Source organism: Brassica napus, chromosome C5 (assembly GCF_020379485.1).
Source record: "Brassica napus cultivar Da-Ae chromosome C5, Da-Ae, whole genome shotgun sequence".
NCBI classification, from domain to species: Eukaryota; Viridiplantae; Streptophyta; class Magnoliopsida; order Brassicales; family Brassicaceae; genus Brassica; species Brassica napus.
The window spans coordinates 48,533,806-48,549,630 of NC_063448.1; the positions used below are offsets into that span (position 1 = coordinate 48,533,806).

The window sequence follows — 15,825 nt, forward strand, 5'->3', positions numbered from 1 at the left end:
TGAGATAAATTATTACTCTAATTCAATTATTGAGAAAATAAGAATAAAATAAAGGGAGAATTAGAAGAAGAAAAAAGATACTCTCAACTTTTATTTTTCATAATAGAACTTTTGATATTTGTGGTTATTTTGGACAGGTTTTACCCTTCTGTAATGGAAAAAATAGTAAACTAAATTTTAAAAATATAAAAAACATGAAAATCATTGGAAACATAAATATGACTATTTATATGTTTAAAATTATTTAAGAAAATAGTGGAATCATATTTTATTTATTTATTTATTTGTTGATGAAATGTTAAATTTATTAATCATCATGAGAAAGAATAGTTATATACAAAAATTGAGAAAAAAAAGAATTATAGCCTAAGAGTGTGCATGGAACCAGATCTGCATCAGACCTCGCAGCCGAGGTTTCTCCCAGTACTTAACTGACAGTAGACGATTTTTCACGGCTTTCTTAACTACCTTAGCCAATTGGATAGCTTGTCGTGACCTCTTTTGGTGTTTCCTGTCATTCATCTCTCTCCAAACCATGTAGATTGTAACTTGGAAAACTAGGCGCAGAAGGGCATAGGTAAGGCGATCAAAACTGTGTGTAGCAAGAAGATGAAGTGTAGTTTCCCAGTCTGGATCAGGAGGTCGGCCCAGAAGTGTTCCTACTACCTCTAGCCAAAGCGTGTAAGTGTAGGGGCAGGCGAAAAAAAGGTGATCCCGTGACTCGTTAGGCTCACCGCAGAACAAGCATCCTTGGGTCTGGCCCCAAGCGCACATGCGATCCCCCGTAGATAACCTATTCCTTATTGCAAGCCAAGAAATGAATCCAAAACGAGGTACTCCTAAGGCGAACCATATCACTTTACTCCATGCCGTAGTAGGGCTATGCACATGTATCTGCTGCCACGTTTCCGTAGTAGAGAAGCTCTTACCATACTCATTTGTCCCCCGCTTCAATAGAGCAATATCAGGACCAGTGTGATCATCATCAAAGGTGTGGCTTTCGACTGCTAGTATAAGATTGCGCATTTGCCTGTCTCGGCATCGACGAAAGACCCAACGACCCGCATTCCACACTTCACTCACCAAAGCTGTATGCGCTATACCCAGTTTCTGAGTTCCAATCTCATCTGCAACCTCGATCAATCTACCCAAAGGGTGCCATAGATCTGTCCAATACCGCATGGTCTGGCCATTATTAATTTCCAAACGAAAAAACTGCTTTGTAGTTGGCCTCAGCTGTAGTAATTTTCGCCAGACCCAGGAGCCGAGGCCAGTATCTCTAATATCCCAAAAAAGACTCTTGTCTCATTAAGTGTTCTCGCACCCAGTCAGCCCAAAGTGATATCTTGCTATTAAGTAATCTCCATATGAGTTTAAGAGTGAACACCGTAGATACCTCATTCATACTTCGAACCCCCAACCCTCCCTCTTCCTTTGGTTTGCAAACCTCCTTCCAAGAGACCTTCGCCTTTGTTAAGTCGTCAGGTGATCCGCTCCAGAGAAAAGCAGAGCACATACTGTCAATGGAATCCATACATGCCTTAGGTAGGCAAAACGCTGAGGACCAAAAGTTTGTCATGCTAGCGATGACTGATCTTATCATAGTCACTCCTTGACATAGTTTTAGTGGTGAGAGGCAAGCCAAGATACTTGACTGGTAAGCCTGAGATAGATAACCCAGCAGCAACAACCACCTCTTGGAGCCTTTGCTTATCTGTTTCAGCCGCAAATACCGTCGACTTCGCAATGTTGATACACAGACCTGAGATCCTCGCAAACTCATCAAACATTGCAATAGTTCGCTCTAATGACGCAGGAGACCCATTTGTGAAAACCATAATGTCATCTGCGAAACTGAGATGCGTCAGCTTGATAGATGTGCAGAAAGGGTGACACCCTATGCCCCCGTTCAGCACCACCGAGTTAAGAAGTCTAGACAGCACGTTACTAACAATGACGAACTGATACACTGACCGCGAGCAACCTTACCTGATTCCGCGGGAGCTAGAGAAGAACCCTTTCAATTCTCCATTGACTGAGACAGAAAAAGCAGCAGTGTCAACACATCTCATGATCCATGTAACAAAAAGGTCCGGGTAGCCCATAGTGTGAAGCGTGTCTTCAATGGTCCTTCATTGAACTGTATCAAAAGCCTTGGAAATATCTAGCTTGATGGCTGAGTGTGTGGAGACACCCGGCTTGTGATAATCCTTCACTAATTCTGTTGCGAGCAGGACATTTTCGAGAAGAAGACGGCCTTTGACAAAAGCACATTGATTCAATTCAATAACTGAAGGAAGAGTGGTCTTGAGGCGCCTTGCGAGAATTTTGCAGATAACTTTGTAGACAGGCATACGTTCAGCCTCTGGTGATTTTGGGATCAAGGAGAGGAGGGTTGCATTGGTACTCCTAGGCAAGAAGCTGTAGAGGAAAAAAGACTGTACTGCAGCTATGAAATCCTTCCCCACCACAGGCCAAGCTGCCTTGTAGAACTCCATCGAGAATCCGTCTGGTCTTGGGGCCTTGTTTGAAGGCATAGAGAACAAGATTTTCTTTATTTCATCACCCTGAACCGGCTTGACCAGGTCTGCAGCCGCTGTAGCAGGAAATCTGTACTCAATCACCTCCTGCAGATATTCCCGAGAAGTACCTTCATAAGTGCTCGACTGGCCATTAAGGAAAGTGTCAAAATGCTGTGCCGCGTCAACCTTTATTTCTTGCAGATCGGTGAGAATCCTTCTATCTTCTGTTATAATTCTCCTTATTGCATTTTTGGAGCACTGAGCTTGACAGACTTTGTGGTAGAAACAGTTATTCCGGTCCTCGAGTTCCATCCATTGGACCCTCGACTTTTGAAAATAAAACTGCTCTTCAATGCCAGAAATATGGTGCCAGTACTTCCATGCTGCTGAGACTTCTTCAAAGGCTTCAGGGGAGGGAGAGGCAAGTAGCCTTTGTTTGCATCAGACAGAGGTCCTCAAATGCTTGCTTGACACAAGCAGGGAGATCCCCAAACATGTCTCTATTCAGCTTCCTAAGCGAACTCTTTATGCTTTTGAGCTTAGAATGAAAAAGTTTCAGGGCCAGTCGAGAGTGATATAGTGGCGCAGTAGCGTTCCAACCTTGCTCAACCGCTTCCAGAAATCTTGGATGGTTGGTCACGTGGTTAAAAAACTTAAACGGCTTCCTAGTCGATGGTTCAGTAGGCTTGAGCTGAGTCCAGCATCTTAAATGGTCCGACACTCCTCCAGCTTCAAAGGTAGTTAAAGATACCGGGAACGCAGAGAGCCATTGGCTATTAACCAGGACTCTATCAAGTTTCTTGCTGATCGGATTGTTTGGCTGCCTGTTGGTCCAAGTGAATACTGATCCTATTTGCGCGAGATCAGTTAACCCACAGTACCTTATTACATTCTGAAAGTCTCGCATGGCAGTCGTACCTGCTCCCAGATGCGTGCCACAAGAATGCTCACTAGATGAGATAATCACATTGAAATCTCCTTGAACTATCCAAGGATACATGTTCCCCATTGTTGTAGGTGCGACATCCTCCATCTCCCTCCATAAAACTGTGCGTTCATTTGCCTGATTAAAGGCATAAACAAACGAAGCTAGCATAATCTCACCCGTGCTCTTGATTCTGACCCAACAAGTAATCATCTGAGAGCTCATCGAGGCTGGAACAATTTCAACCTCATTCATCCAACAAACCCAAATTCTACCTAAATGATGATAGTCGTAATTGTGAAGACAGCTCCATCCAGGAAAAGTAGCGTCAAACACAGTCTGAAAGTTTTCCTTCTGCACCCTATTTTCCAATAAGCAACCGAAATTCAACCTTGCAGCTTGTAGCCAATGTCTAACTGCTCGTTGTTTGCATGGCGTATTGAACCCATGCATATTCCAGGCGAAAATTGACGACATTATTTCCTCCTAGAGGAAACTTTCTTACTGTTGCTGGCCTTAACTGCATGATTGAAACTCTTTGTGGGTATTACAGGCTGTTTTCCCCTTCTCCCTTTACCTCTAGTTTTGTGGCCAGGCAATTGCATAGTAGACGCTTGAGCGGTTCCCAAACGTGCACCCACAGCCCCCTCTTGATCCTTACGTAAGGATGGATCATGCACACGGTCTTCGTCCTCTTCCTGCATAGCGGTCTCCTCCTCATCCTCCTCCTCATCCACAATCCCCCCTCTTCTCTGATGTTACCTAGAACCTGGAACCCATTTGGTGATTCAACTCCTCCAACAGGCATCGTTTGGCTCAGCCTTCTTGGGGATGCTGACCTTCCATTTAAACTCCAATCACCCTCCTTCTGTGAAACAAATAGTCCACTCGAACCAGCTTCCACATGACTTTGACTATCTTCAGTTGCCACCAACGCACTACGCGAAATAACTTCAACCTTTTCCAAGTCATCCAACAATTTGAGGACCACTTCCTTTCCCTTTACAGACGCTTCTGACTCGGACTTCCCCAACTGCCTATCTGAACCAGCCGCATTTGCCTCCTTCTTCACAGTTTGGTTTCTTTGAAGGATTGTGTACTGTTTCGCCTTAGTGCAATCTTGCACCAAATGCCCCCACCCTTCGCAAGAGGTGTACCTGGACGGAAGCTATGGGTAGTGCACCTGCACAGTGACCCTTTCCTGATCTCTATCCTTGAAACAGATTTTCTGAGGCAGCGGTTTCATCAAGTTTACCTCCACCAACACCCTTGCCACATACATACGCACACATCTTTCAGTGTTTGGATGGAGCTTAACAAATTTCCATGTAGTAGGAGATAAATAACGAAGCCCATCCAGCGAGTAAAGGTAGCCTGGAACATTCACCAAATCAACCCACAGAGGCAGAGCACTGAGATCTTGAGGATCCTGAGCAGTTTCCGGGTTCCACTCACTGACTACTAATGGAACATCAGCAATGTGCCAGTACTTCCTCCGCAAGACCCGCTTCCTCACCTGCTCATCTTCAATCCTAAAGAGAACTGTTCGTTTGCTAATGAACTGGACGTCGACCTTCGTTTTGGGGGAGCCCCATATTCTGTTTACCGTATAATAAATTGATCCGATAAACGGCGAGTCACCCATGAAATACCCAACCACACAACTCTTCCATAGCGGCGCAACATCCTCAAAAACCTCCACAAGAATTTTGATATCCGCAACACCATCAACCACAGTAAACTCTGGAACAAGGCCCGGCGTCGAGCCTTCATTCACAACCTCAGCATAAGAATTCTTCTCCTTCTCAGCTTCCAGAGCCAGAGACATCTTTCTTGGAATCAGCTCCTCTTTGTCGTTGACGATCCGATACTCCGATAAAGACATCGAGGCCTCTGCTTCACTCGTCGTCCTTCCCCCCACATTGGGGCCACCGTCATCGGCACTCCACACCTTCACAACCCCTCTGTTCTCCTTCAAAATCTCGGGAGAGATCTCACTTCCCTCCTTTCTCAAAACCTCTTCACCACCATTGTTTTCGGATCCCCGGGAGCCGTCAGAATCTTCGATTGAAACACGCGGCGGCGTGGTCGCCATTGCTCGGCTTTTCTGTCGCCCTACTTTTTTCTTAGCAAATCAAATATTCAATTGAAAGTTTTCATCATATTTTATTTTCCGTTGCTACTGCGGGCTTTACGCAATCGATCGGATCTTATTTTATACCCTAGTTGTGGATAGAATCTTCATTATAGCCATCTACTTAGTTTAGAAATCGGATACTAAGTATATTATACATAGATCCATCATGGGTATATAACACAAATAAAACTTTTTTGTATATTCTATCTTAGCTAGAATTTGTTAGGTTATATTCTAGCAAGATGTCTTTAGTCCACATGTAGCTTTATTACAATTTATAGCCACGACTATATGAATTACTTATTTTTGTTTATGTGTCATAAATGTTCTGTCTTTTACCTTATGTTACGCATACGGAATAATAAACTTTCCACCCTCTAGGTAGTGTTCTGCACAACGTAAGATACATATTATAGCCAAATCACGAAAATATGGAAACTTTCATATTTTGATTAATATATTTCCTAAATCTACATTAAACCTATCATAAATCTCTCATAGAATCTTCTCTCTCACAATATTTCTATCTTTCGTTCTTTGTGTCTCTCTATTCTTCATCGGTATAACTTCTTAGGTACATTATCTGTCAAGACTTATATTCTTCGTTCAACACTATCAAGAGAGAGAACGACTCATCATAATCATAATAGCCAGTTATTGGCTTTAAAGCATTGCAAACTCTCAAAATGTCTCACAATAAAGCTCATCTAGACCACTCAACACATGGATTAAAATGATATAACTAATAAAGCAACCAAGCAAACTCCACACTCAGTTTTTTTCAATTTTATTTTTCATATTCTTAGACAATGCGCAATGTACTGGTGCTATTATTAATGATCAAGATGTCAATATCTCAGGTTCATACATGAGTCATCATGAATTCACACAATGTTTCGTAGAGAAAGGGGACAAGAAACTACGTAATAGAATCAATCAATTATTACTAAAAAAACAATTACTAGAATTAGCAAAATGATAAGGATGGTTCTTCATTGATTAGTAGGTCCAATATCACTGCTAGGCCCTTGTGGCGGCGTCTGTAACGCACCAACACGTCCGCTTGGCTTAATTTATTTGACGAGACTAATCAGTCAGTGCAAACCGCTTGTCGATCTGACCACCAACGCGCCCTCACGCACATATACTGTGCGCGTCCGATTTGCTTTAAAACCCTAAACCGAACCCGACGATACCGACGAACCCTAATCCGTTCGCGACTCCGTTCCAGATCGTGTCCACCTGATCAGCTCCAGCCCCAAGGCGTTCCTGATCCTAGACAAACTCAGCTCCATCCTGCATCAAGAACAGCTCGCGTTCCAGACTGCAAGCTCCCCGTTCGCATCAGAGCCGCTCGCGTCTCCAACCTAAATCCGTTCGCGTCCAGGCCAGCTCGTGTTCAGCTCGCGTTCCTGCCCAGCTCGAGGTTCATTCTCTTGGTGGTCCGGTTTCAACAATCTACTAAAACTAAAGGTAAATTTGAATTCTAAGAACATGAAAATCAAATTTGGATTGTTTGTAAAGAATGAAACCATAAAACCTAATCTCTAAAGATAAAAGCCATAGGATAATAGATCAATCCCTAATGAGTAAATCGAAGCTCTATAAGTTCGATCTTCAAACCCTAAAATCGAGATTGATCCATTGATCAGTTAAAATCAAAGCCTTAAAGGTTTTGAATCTCAAATCAAATCTCTTTGATCTAAGATCAAATTTTCGGAAATACCTAAACCCTAATTCGAAAAACTGATTAATTAAAACTGATTGAATGTTAATTGAGATTGAATTGATCATCCTGAAATTGTAATTGCTTGTTAATTAAATCGAAACCCTAAAATCCTAATTTTGAAAATCGATTTTGATTGTTTGAATTGAATATTAATTGATTGATTTGATCACCTAGAACTATTGCTAAGATTGTTTAAATTTGAATCTGAATGAATTAAGATTCTTTAGATTGTTTAAACTGAAACCCTAATAACCTAGTCTAGATTATTTTGAAATCAAATCTGAATTGTGGCCTTGTTGCATTCTAGGTTAATAGTTCTTGATCATACCTTGTGGCCGTGTGGCCTTGTTGCATTCATACCCTAATTTGATCACAATTGATTGATTGCAAATTGCACTTAGAACTTTTCTAGGAATGGTATTGAATCAAATCAAGTAGCCGTGTGGCTTGTTCTTTTGTTTGGCCGAGAGGTTTGTTTGTATTGATTTCATCATATATAAACAATGTATGTTAGGATTGCAATTACATGACAAACTAAATGCATAAGATTGAACCGATTGCATTCATGGCCGTGCGGCATGCTTATTAGCCGAGAGGCATAGATCTTGGCCGTGAGGCATTGATTGATTGTTTAAACCTAAAACCCTATTCGTTTAAACTCTATTCCTAAAGACCTAAAGATATTAATCTATGATTTCAGATGTCGAAAATCAACAACCTGGATTTCGTTGCCCTAAATCTCTCTGGAGATAATTACCTTCAATGGGCGCTCGATGCTAAGATCATCCTGAAATCCAAGGGTCTCTGTGAATGTATCACCGAGAACAATAATGATAATGAGAAAGATCGTTACACAGCCATCTTGATCATTCGTCATCATCTAGCTGAGAGTCTCAAGGATCAGTATCTAACCATTGAGAATCCACTAGATCTTTGGAATGAATTGAAATCGAGATATGATCACCAGAGAATGGTGATCTTACCAAAAGCTTGGTTTGATTGGACGAATCTCAGAATCCAAGACTATAAGTCTGTGGACGAGTATAACTCTGCACTGTTTAAGATTGTTTCCAAAATGAAACTGTGTGGTGAAAGTATTACGGAACATGATATGCTTGAGAAAACCTTTTCCACTTTCCATGCAAGCAATGTGCTGTTACAACAACAGTACCGTGAGAAAGGTTTTAAGACCTATGCTAATCTTATTTCTTGTCTCTTGCTCGCTGAGCAGAACAATGAATTATTGATGAGAAACAGTCAAATGAGACCTCTTGGATCTGCTCCACTACCTGAAGCACACACGACAGAGGACAATAAAGAGTCCAACCACGTCCAAGGAAACGGCCAGTATGGCCGTAGTCGAGACAAGTCGAACGGACGTGGACGCGGTCGAAGATCTTTTGGCCGCGGGCGAGGAAATGGTCGAGACCATGGCTCATTTGGACGAGGTCATGGTCGCGGCCATGGATATTCATTTAAACCCCAACACTCGACCAAACCAGACGAATCCGTGTGCCATAGGTGTGGTATGAGCAATCATTGGGCTAAGACTTGTAGGACTCCCAAGCATCTTGTTGACCTCTATCAAGAGAGTCTGAAAGGGAAGAATCCTGAAGCCCATATGACTTACCAAGATGATGAAAATGACTTCAATCATGAGAAGGACGATCTTATGGATTATGAAATTTCAGATTGTCTAAAAGACTGAAGATTGGTTTCAACATTTGTAATCTAAATTTCTGTGTTCTTTGTTTTGGTGTTTTTCATTTCTATGTTTTCATTTCTTCGAACTTGTTTTATTAAAACTTAATAAAAGGAATGAATGATTTTATTAAAAAACGCCAATATGAGTTTACAAATTGTGGGTATGGTACACATTAAGGTCTATGGCCAGATATGTATAAGGGCAAGCATTTAGATGCTTTATATTCACCTAGAGAAGCCCATTGAGATTATAAAATATAGAGATATAAGAATGGTTTCCACAATGATACAATAGGCAAAAAGAAACAACAGTTCCTTTAGAGTTATGAAAATCGCCCAAGGCCATATTAAGTCCTAAAGACTATACATGCATTCCCTATTGATCTAGACTATGCCAAGATCAGTATGATAGAGGCAAAAGTCATGGTAACCAGAATGATTTACCCACGAAATTATACACTTTATGGCATGACCGGATTGGCCATCCTGGTCCAAAACGTGATGCGAAATTGATATTGGAAAAGGCACAAAGAGTTATCCCATAGAATCTCACGTGTGTAGCATGAACACAAGGGAAACTCATTAGGTCATGATGTCCCAAAGCACTTAAAGATTATAGTATGTCCATGAGGGGGCAGTGAGGACAAATCCGCACATGTCCATACTATATATAGCTTGGCTGAATCCTTTTATAAATCTGTATTGGCCATTACCCATAGGTCCAAACTCTCAGTCCAAGGCTTGGGGACACACGAATTTACATGCACCTTAACTAATAAGCATCAGACCATTTAAGTGAGCATAGATATTCCCATCTCAAATTTATTGCGGGTCATGAGCCAGACATATACCATCTTGAGATATTTGGATAAGCCACCACAAATATATGTGCCGTCTAAGATGGATCATTAGAAGAGGATGAGGATGAGGATATATGTTGGATATGAATCTCCCACAAATAGTGAAGTACCTTGAGCCAAATATGGGTGATCTATTTAGTGGCCAAGAACACGGATTGCAAAGTTTAGTGGATCCGACTATCCAACATTAGGGTGATAAAATAATAAGCTGGTAAGAGAAACAGAATGGCATCGACCATCATTGTCTTGGCAAGATCCTCGGACTAAAGAGTGTGAAATAGACGTCCAAAAATTATATATTTGCAAAGCTAGCTAATCAAATGCCAGACACATTTGCTGACCCGAAAAATGACTAAGTCATATATAAACCAGCTTGTGAAGCACCAACGAAATTTATGTCCAAGAGAGACACAGTCAAGTTGCTACAGACTCTATACAAGATAGACCAATAGGTTCCAAAAGATAAGAATCTTCGGAAACAAAAGAAAGGTGCAAAGAATGATAATCAAAATCCAAATCCGAGGTTACTAAGGAAAGCATCCCATACATGGAGATAAGGCCGGCCGGCTCTAAGGTACATGTACCAAACAATGTAGCTTGGGACGCCAAGCTGCAAAGTATTAAAGGTCCTGATAATAATGAATCTCAATCGATTATATCATGTCTGGAACATAATGGAACCAATAAAGAATGTCGACATAAGATGATTTATTTGCATACAAGGTAGCACTTGAATTTATGAATATAAGCGAGGATCATGAACCCACGTTAGTATAAGAGTGCACACTCGTAGAACAAATTGGATTGAATGGAAACGTGGGGTTAAATAGTTTAAAGAAGAAATGCGTATTTGGCCATATGATTAAAACGCCATATGATGTTAAAACCAGTGGATATAAATGGGTCTTGTGAGGAATAGAAATCGTGAGATATAAAGCTAATGTTGCACAAGGATTCTCACAAAGACCAGTAATAGATTATGAGGAGACATACTCCCATGTGGTGGATGCAACTACTTTTAGATTTCTCATAAGTCTGGCTATATAAGAGAGAAAAAGTAGACTTGCAGCAAATTGATGTAATGGCTGCATATTTATATGATCCACTGGATAATGAAAGTACTAGAGGGTATTGAGCTGAAAGTACAACAAGTTCTCGAGAACAATATTGATAATCATCAAAGTATATGATCTGAATATTCTAGGAACCTCTGGGTACAATTTCCCAAATAATTGAATATCTCAAGAAAGAGTTTGAGATGAAAGATCATGGAAAACAAAGTTTTGTTTGAGACTACAGCTTGAGTACATTAACAATGAAATCCTTGTGCATCAAATAGTATATACAGAAAAGGGTACTCAAGGGATTTAATGTGGACCAGTCTCACCCATTATCTAGTAAATGGCGTGAGATCACTTGTTTTAGACACTGATCTGTTTGGTCCACAAGAAGGACATGGTCGTGAATATCCCTGACTTGGACACGGATCCTTTGGTCCCAAGAAGGACAAGAAATATGTCTTTGGTCCGGTAAAGTCCATTACCCAAGTACCATTGGCGCCTTGATGTAATAGACAAGCCATACTAGGCCGGACATGTGTTCTTGTCGAGAATCTCCTATATGTTTAGCTCATGTTCGACCATAAGACACTAAAGACATACACGTCCCTAACCTTAAGTACTATTGGCGCCTTGCCTTGATATTGAGACCATTAGTCATTGGTATCCATGAAGCTCAACCATCAGGTTGGGATGCGCCAACTTGAAGGACATATACAGAGATTGAGATACGTAGACTGAAAGATTTTCAGTGATGTTCAGAACAGGGGGAGTAATGCGTATTGTACTCTTTTTCTTTAACCATGGTTTTTTCCCACTGGGTTTTCCTAGTAAGGTTTTAATGAGGCAACATCCAAAGCGTATTACGAACTCTGTATGGTTATGACATCTAAGGGGGAGTGTTATAAACCATATGATGGATGTCCATAACCGGCCCGGTCTATAACCGGCCCAACATGAAAAGGGACTGCAGCAAAAAGGAGCTCATAGGGGTATCATCCACATGGGTTGACACGTCGAACAAACTTCCAGAACCACAGGTTTGGTTGAGCTCCCCTTCATCATAGAATCGAAAAGGAGAAGGAACACTAGTGTCTTCGTTGTTCGAGCTCCTCTTCTTAATTGTTAAAAACTTTCTTCATTGAAATTTGATTTTTGACAATAAAACATCCACCGCCGTCTGTGGGGATCAAACCTACGGCCACGGGATTAAAAGTCACGCGCTCTACCACTGAGCTAAGACGGCATCGAATGATTAGTGTTTCTTGTTAAACTTTGATAACACCTAAATAACTCATGTATCCACGTACTGGAAAAAGACAAAGCAAACATCAATCAAACAGGGGAAGAGTAATGATCAAGATGTCAATATCTCAGGTTTAGACATGAGTCGTCATGAATTCACACCATGTTTCGTAGAGAAAGGCGACAAGAAACTACGCAATAGAATCAATCAATTATTACTAAAAAAACAATTACTACAATTAGCAAAATGATAAGGATGGTTCATTGATTAGTAGGTCCAATATCACTGCTAGGCCCTTGTGGCGGCGTCTGTAACGCACCAACACGTCCACTTGGCTTAATTTATTTGACCATTTTTCGAATAATTGCTTTCACCAAGTTTGAATAATCAAACTCGATGGCTTACGTAAACTCTTATATAAACACATTACCACCCTGAGATCTTTCATCATCATCAATCAATCTTCTCACACTTCAGTCACATACAAAAAACACACAATGCAGATTCACAAACTCTGTTTCCTTGCTCTGTTCTTAGCTCAAGCAGCCTTTGCCGTCAAGTTCAACTTCAAAACCTTCGATGGAGACAACCTGTTCTTCCTCGGAGACGCAGAGCTTGGTCCTTCCTCCGACGGTTTAGACCGATCCGGAGCTTGGTCCATGACCCGTGACGAAAACCCATTCTCTCACGGTCAAGGTCTCTACATCAACCCCATCCCATTCAAACCCTCCAACGATTCTGCTCCTTACTCATTCGAGACCTCTTTCACTTTCTCCATCACCCCTCGCACCAAACCAAACTCCGGCCAAGGCCTCGCCTTCATCGTCGTCCCCACCGTCGACAACTCCGGCGCTTCCGGTGGCGGATTCCTCGGCATGCTCAACAAAACCAACAACGGTAAACCGGAGAACAACCTCTTTGCCGTCGAGTTCGACACTTTCCAGAACAAGGAGTTCCAAGACATTAGTGGCAACCACGTCGGGCTCAACATCAACTCCATGACTTCGAACGTCGCGGAGAAAGCTGGTTACTGGGTTCAGACGAGAGTCGGGAAGAGGAAGGTTTGGTCGTTCAAAGATGTGAACCTGAGCAGTGGAGAGAGGTTCACGGCTTGGATTGAGTTTAGAAACAAAGACAACAGGATTACCATTACGCTCGCGCCTGAGAACATGAAGAAACCTAAGAGACCTTTGATCCAAGGCCCGAGAGAGCTCAATGATGTTATTCTACAAAACAGTTACGTCGGTTTTGCTGGTTCCATGGGACGTGCCGCTGAGCGTCACGATATCTGGAGCTGGTCTTTTGAAAATGCCGCCAAGAACAACTAAACCGGTTTGGTTAAGTCCAGCTTGCGTTATTTATGCTCGTTCGAGTGAATAATTAAGGTTTAAAACCTTAAAACAAATAAAAAGCCAGATATGTGGCTTACTTTGTATTGTATTTCATGTTCTTTTGTATTCTGAGATTGACAATAAATTAAACTTTCTTTTTAAACTTTCTTTTTAAACAAATAACTTGATCTTGCCTGAAGCCTATATATCACCCTCAAATTTCTTAACACAGAGCGTTTTAAGGGATGAATTGTATTTGTATACCATATATGCTTGAAGCCATATATTCCGAATAAAATATAATAAACGTCTAAATATATAATATGTTTTTCCATGTAGAATTCTACAAACGTAGAATGTCTTAGACCACCTACAATGGGTTATTCTCATTAGAACTGTATTATATATATATATATTATATAAGTATAAGTATTTGTGGAACTCCATAGGCAAAGATTATATATATGTACATAATACATAATACACAATTTTTTTTTTTTTGTAAACTACTTAGTTAAATAAAATAAAAGATTCAAAATGTTTACAAAAGTTCAATAGAAGTGTTGCTAACAAGCCCATACTTAGAGTCACAATAGTCAAGCCCAAGATACTAGAAGCCCATACTGAAGCAAGCCCAAGGAATAAAGTCCACTGGTGAAAGGGAAAAGTCTTTTTCGATTAAGAAAGAGAAGAGAAGTCGATGCGTATCACGATCATGATCATCCAAATCGAATCCAACTCTGCATGATAAAGGAGGATCGATTTGGGTTTGAGTCCCTGAAACTCTGAAGTTTGTTCCTAAGTTGGTGATCGATCTGTTTGAATATCTGATCCGTTGAGCGAAAGGTGTTGGCATGGAGTCTTGTGTCTCGCCCATTCCAAAACCAATAAGCCGTCGCTTGCCAAGCAAGATGGACAAGTAGTTTCTGCGGTAGTGATAGCGAGAGGGAGGTTATACACGAATATGAATTTTTAAAAATGTTCAATTAAGAAATGGGACAAGAAATAGATAATGAGATCAGTTATATTACTCAAAATACGAATAAAATAAACCACGTCCCCTGAAACACAGTAGGTCCATTTCTTAGCAGGGCCTGGAGCTGGTGACTGGCGCCTGTAAACTGACAATTCGTTTTTTTTTCTTGTTCTTTAACAATTCGAGTTCGATGTCTTGCTCTCGAACAATGCAAATTTACAAGACTCGGTTTCATTACTCTGTTTTTAAGCTATGCTCCTCTTTCAGACCACACCACCCATTAAATTCAACGGCATGACCCTCGATAACTCGAACCTCTTTACAAAACCAACAACTAAACCGGTTCGGAACGGTTTGGCTTGGTTACTGTTTAAGAAAGTGATAAACCGAGGCATTTATATATTCTCATAGCTATTTATTGTCTTTTTTTTTTTTTTATCATCAACAAACAGACTCATATAGACTCTGCGAACCAAACCGGTAACTCCGCATCCATGTGAACGACGAAAAACGATTGTTTTCTGGCACATCGTGCTAGACTATCTGTCTTTTGATTTTCCGTCCGGGGTAAATGAATGATCGCTGAGCTAGTAAAATGTGTCTTCAGTAACTTTATGTCGTGCAGGTAACTCTCAAACGCCGGTCATTCCTCTGGTTCCGAAACCATCTTCACCAATTGAGAACAATCCGTAGCAAAAGTAACATGAAACTGATGTAAATTCCTCATACATTCCATTGTCCATATCAAAGCTTCCATCTCTGCATGAAGAGGTGAAAGACATGCCCTAGTATTCCTTGCACCCATCAATCCCTGAAAGCCCTCGAGTATGCTATACCATCCTTGACCTGAATAAGGTTCTTTATCTTTCCAGGAACCATCTATAAAACACCAACGACCAACCCTCGGCTGCCGATTCAAAACCTCATTCTGTGGTGGAGCCTGCTTAGTCTTAATCACCTGGGCTTCAGCCCAAAGTGTTGATTCAGTTTCTGCAAGCGTAAGTGTATCTCTTGGGTCAATATCCAAATTACTAAAGACCTTATTATTCCTTTATTTCCAAATATACCATAGTATCCACGCAAAATGATGATCTTCCATCTTCGGGAGTACCCTCCAGAAAAAATGATCCATATTTGTAAATAGTGAACTTGTGGGAAAGTAGACTGGGTTAGACGGTATCTTTGACAAAGTTCAAACTTGACGTGCAGGAGGGCACTCAAAAAACACATGGTTTATTGATTCCTCCTCAGCTCCACATCTAATACAACAAATATCTCCCTTCATTCCTCTTGCTTGCAGATTCTTCTTAACAGCTATACATCCGGATACCATTTGC

At 41.0% G+C, this 15,825-nt stretch overlaps 2 protein-coding genes and 1 non-coding gene across 3 annotated transcripts; 1 reads left to right on the forward strand and 2 right to left on the reverse strand.

Moving 5' to 3' along the window:
• Positions 1-366: 366 nt before the first annotated feature.
• LOC125587323 lies at positions 367-1,182 on the reverse strand. The gene has a single exon (XM_048757575.1). The coding sequence runs from the start codon at positions 1,180-1,182 to the stop codon at positions 367-369; it is 816 nt and encodes a 271-aa protein (XP_048613532.1).
• Positions 1,183-12,109: 10,927 nt separating this feature from the next.
• TRNAK-UUU lies at positions 12,110-12,181 on the reverse strand. The gene has a single exon. It is a non-coding gene; the product is annotated as a tRNA-Lys (tRNA).
• Positions 12,182-12,620: 439 nt separating this feature from the next.
• Positions 12,621-13,675, forward strand: LOC125586985 (lectin-like protein At3g16530). Its single transcript, XM_048757020.1, has one exon. The coding sequence runs from the start codon at positions 12,679-12,681 to the stop codon at positions 13,507-13,509; it is 831 nt and encodes a 276-aa protein (XP_048612977.1). The 5' UTR covers positions 12,621-12,678; the 3' UTR covers positions 13,510-13,675.
• Positions 13,676-15,825: the final 2,150 nt, after the last annotated feature.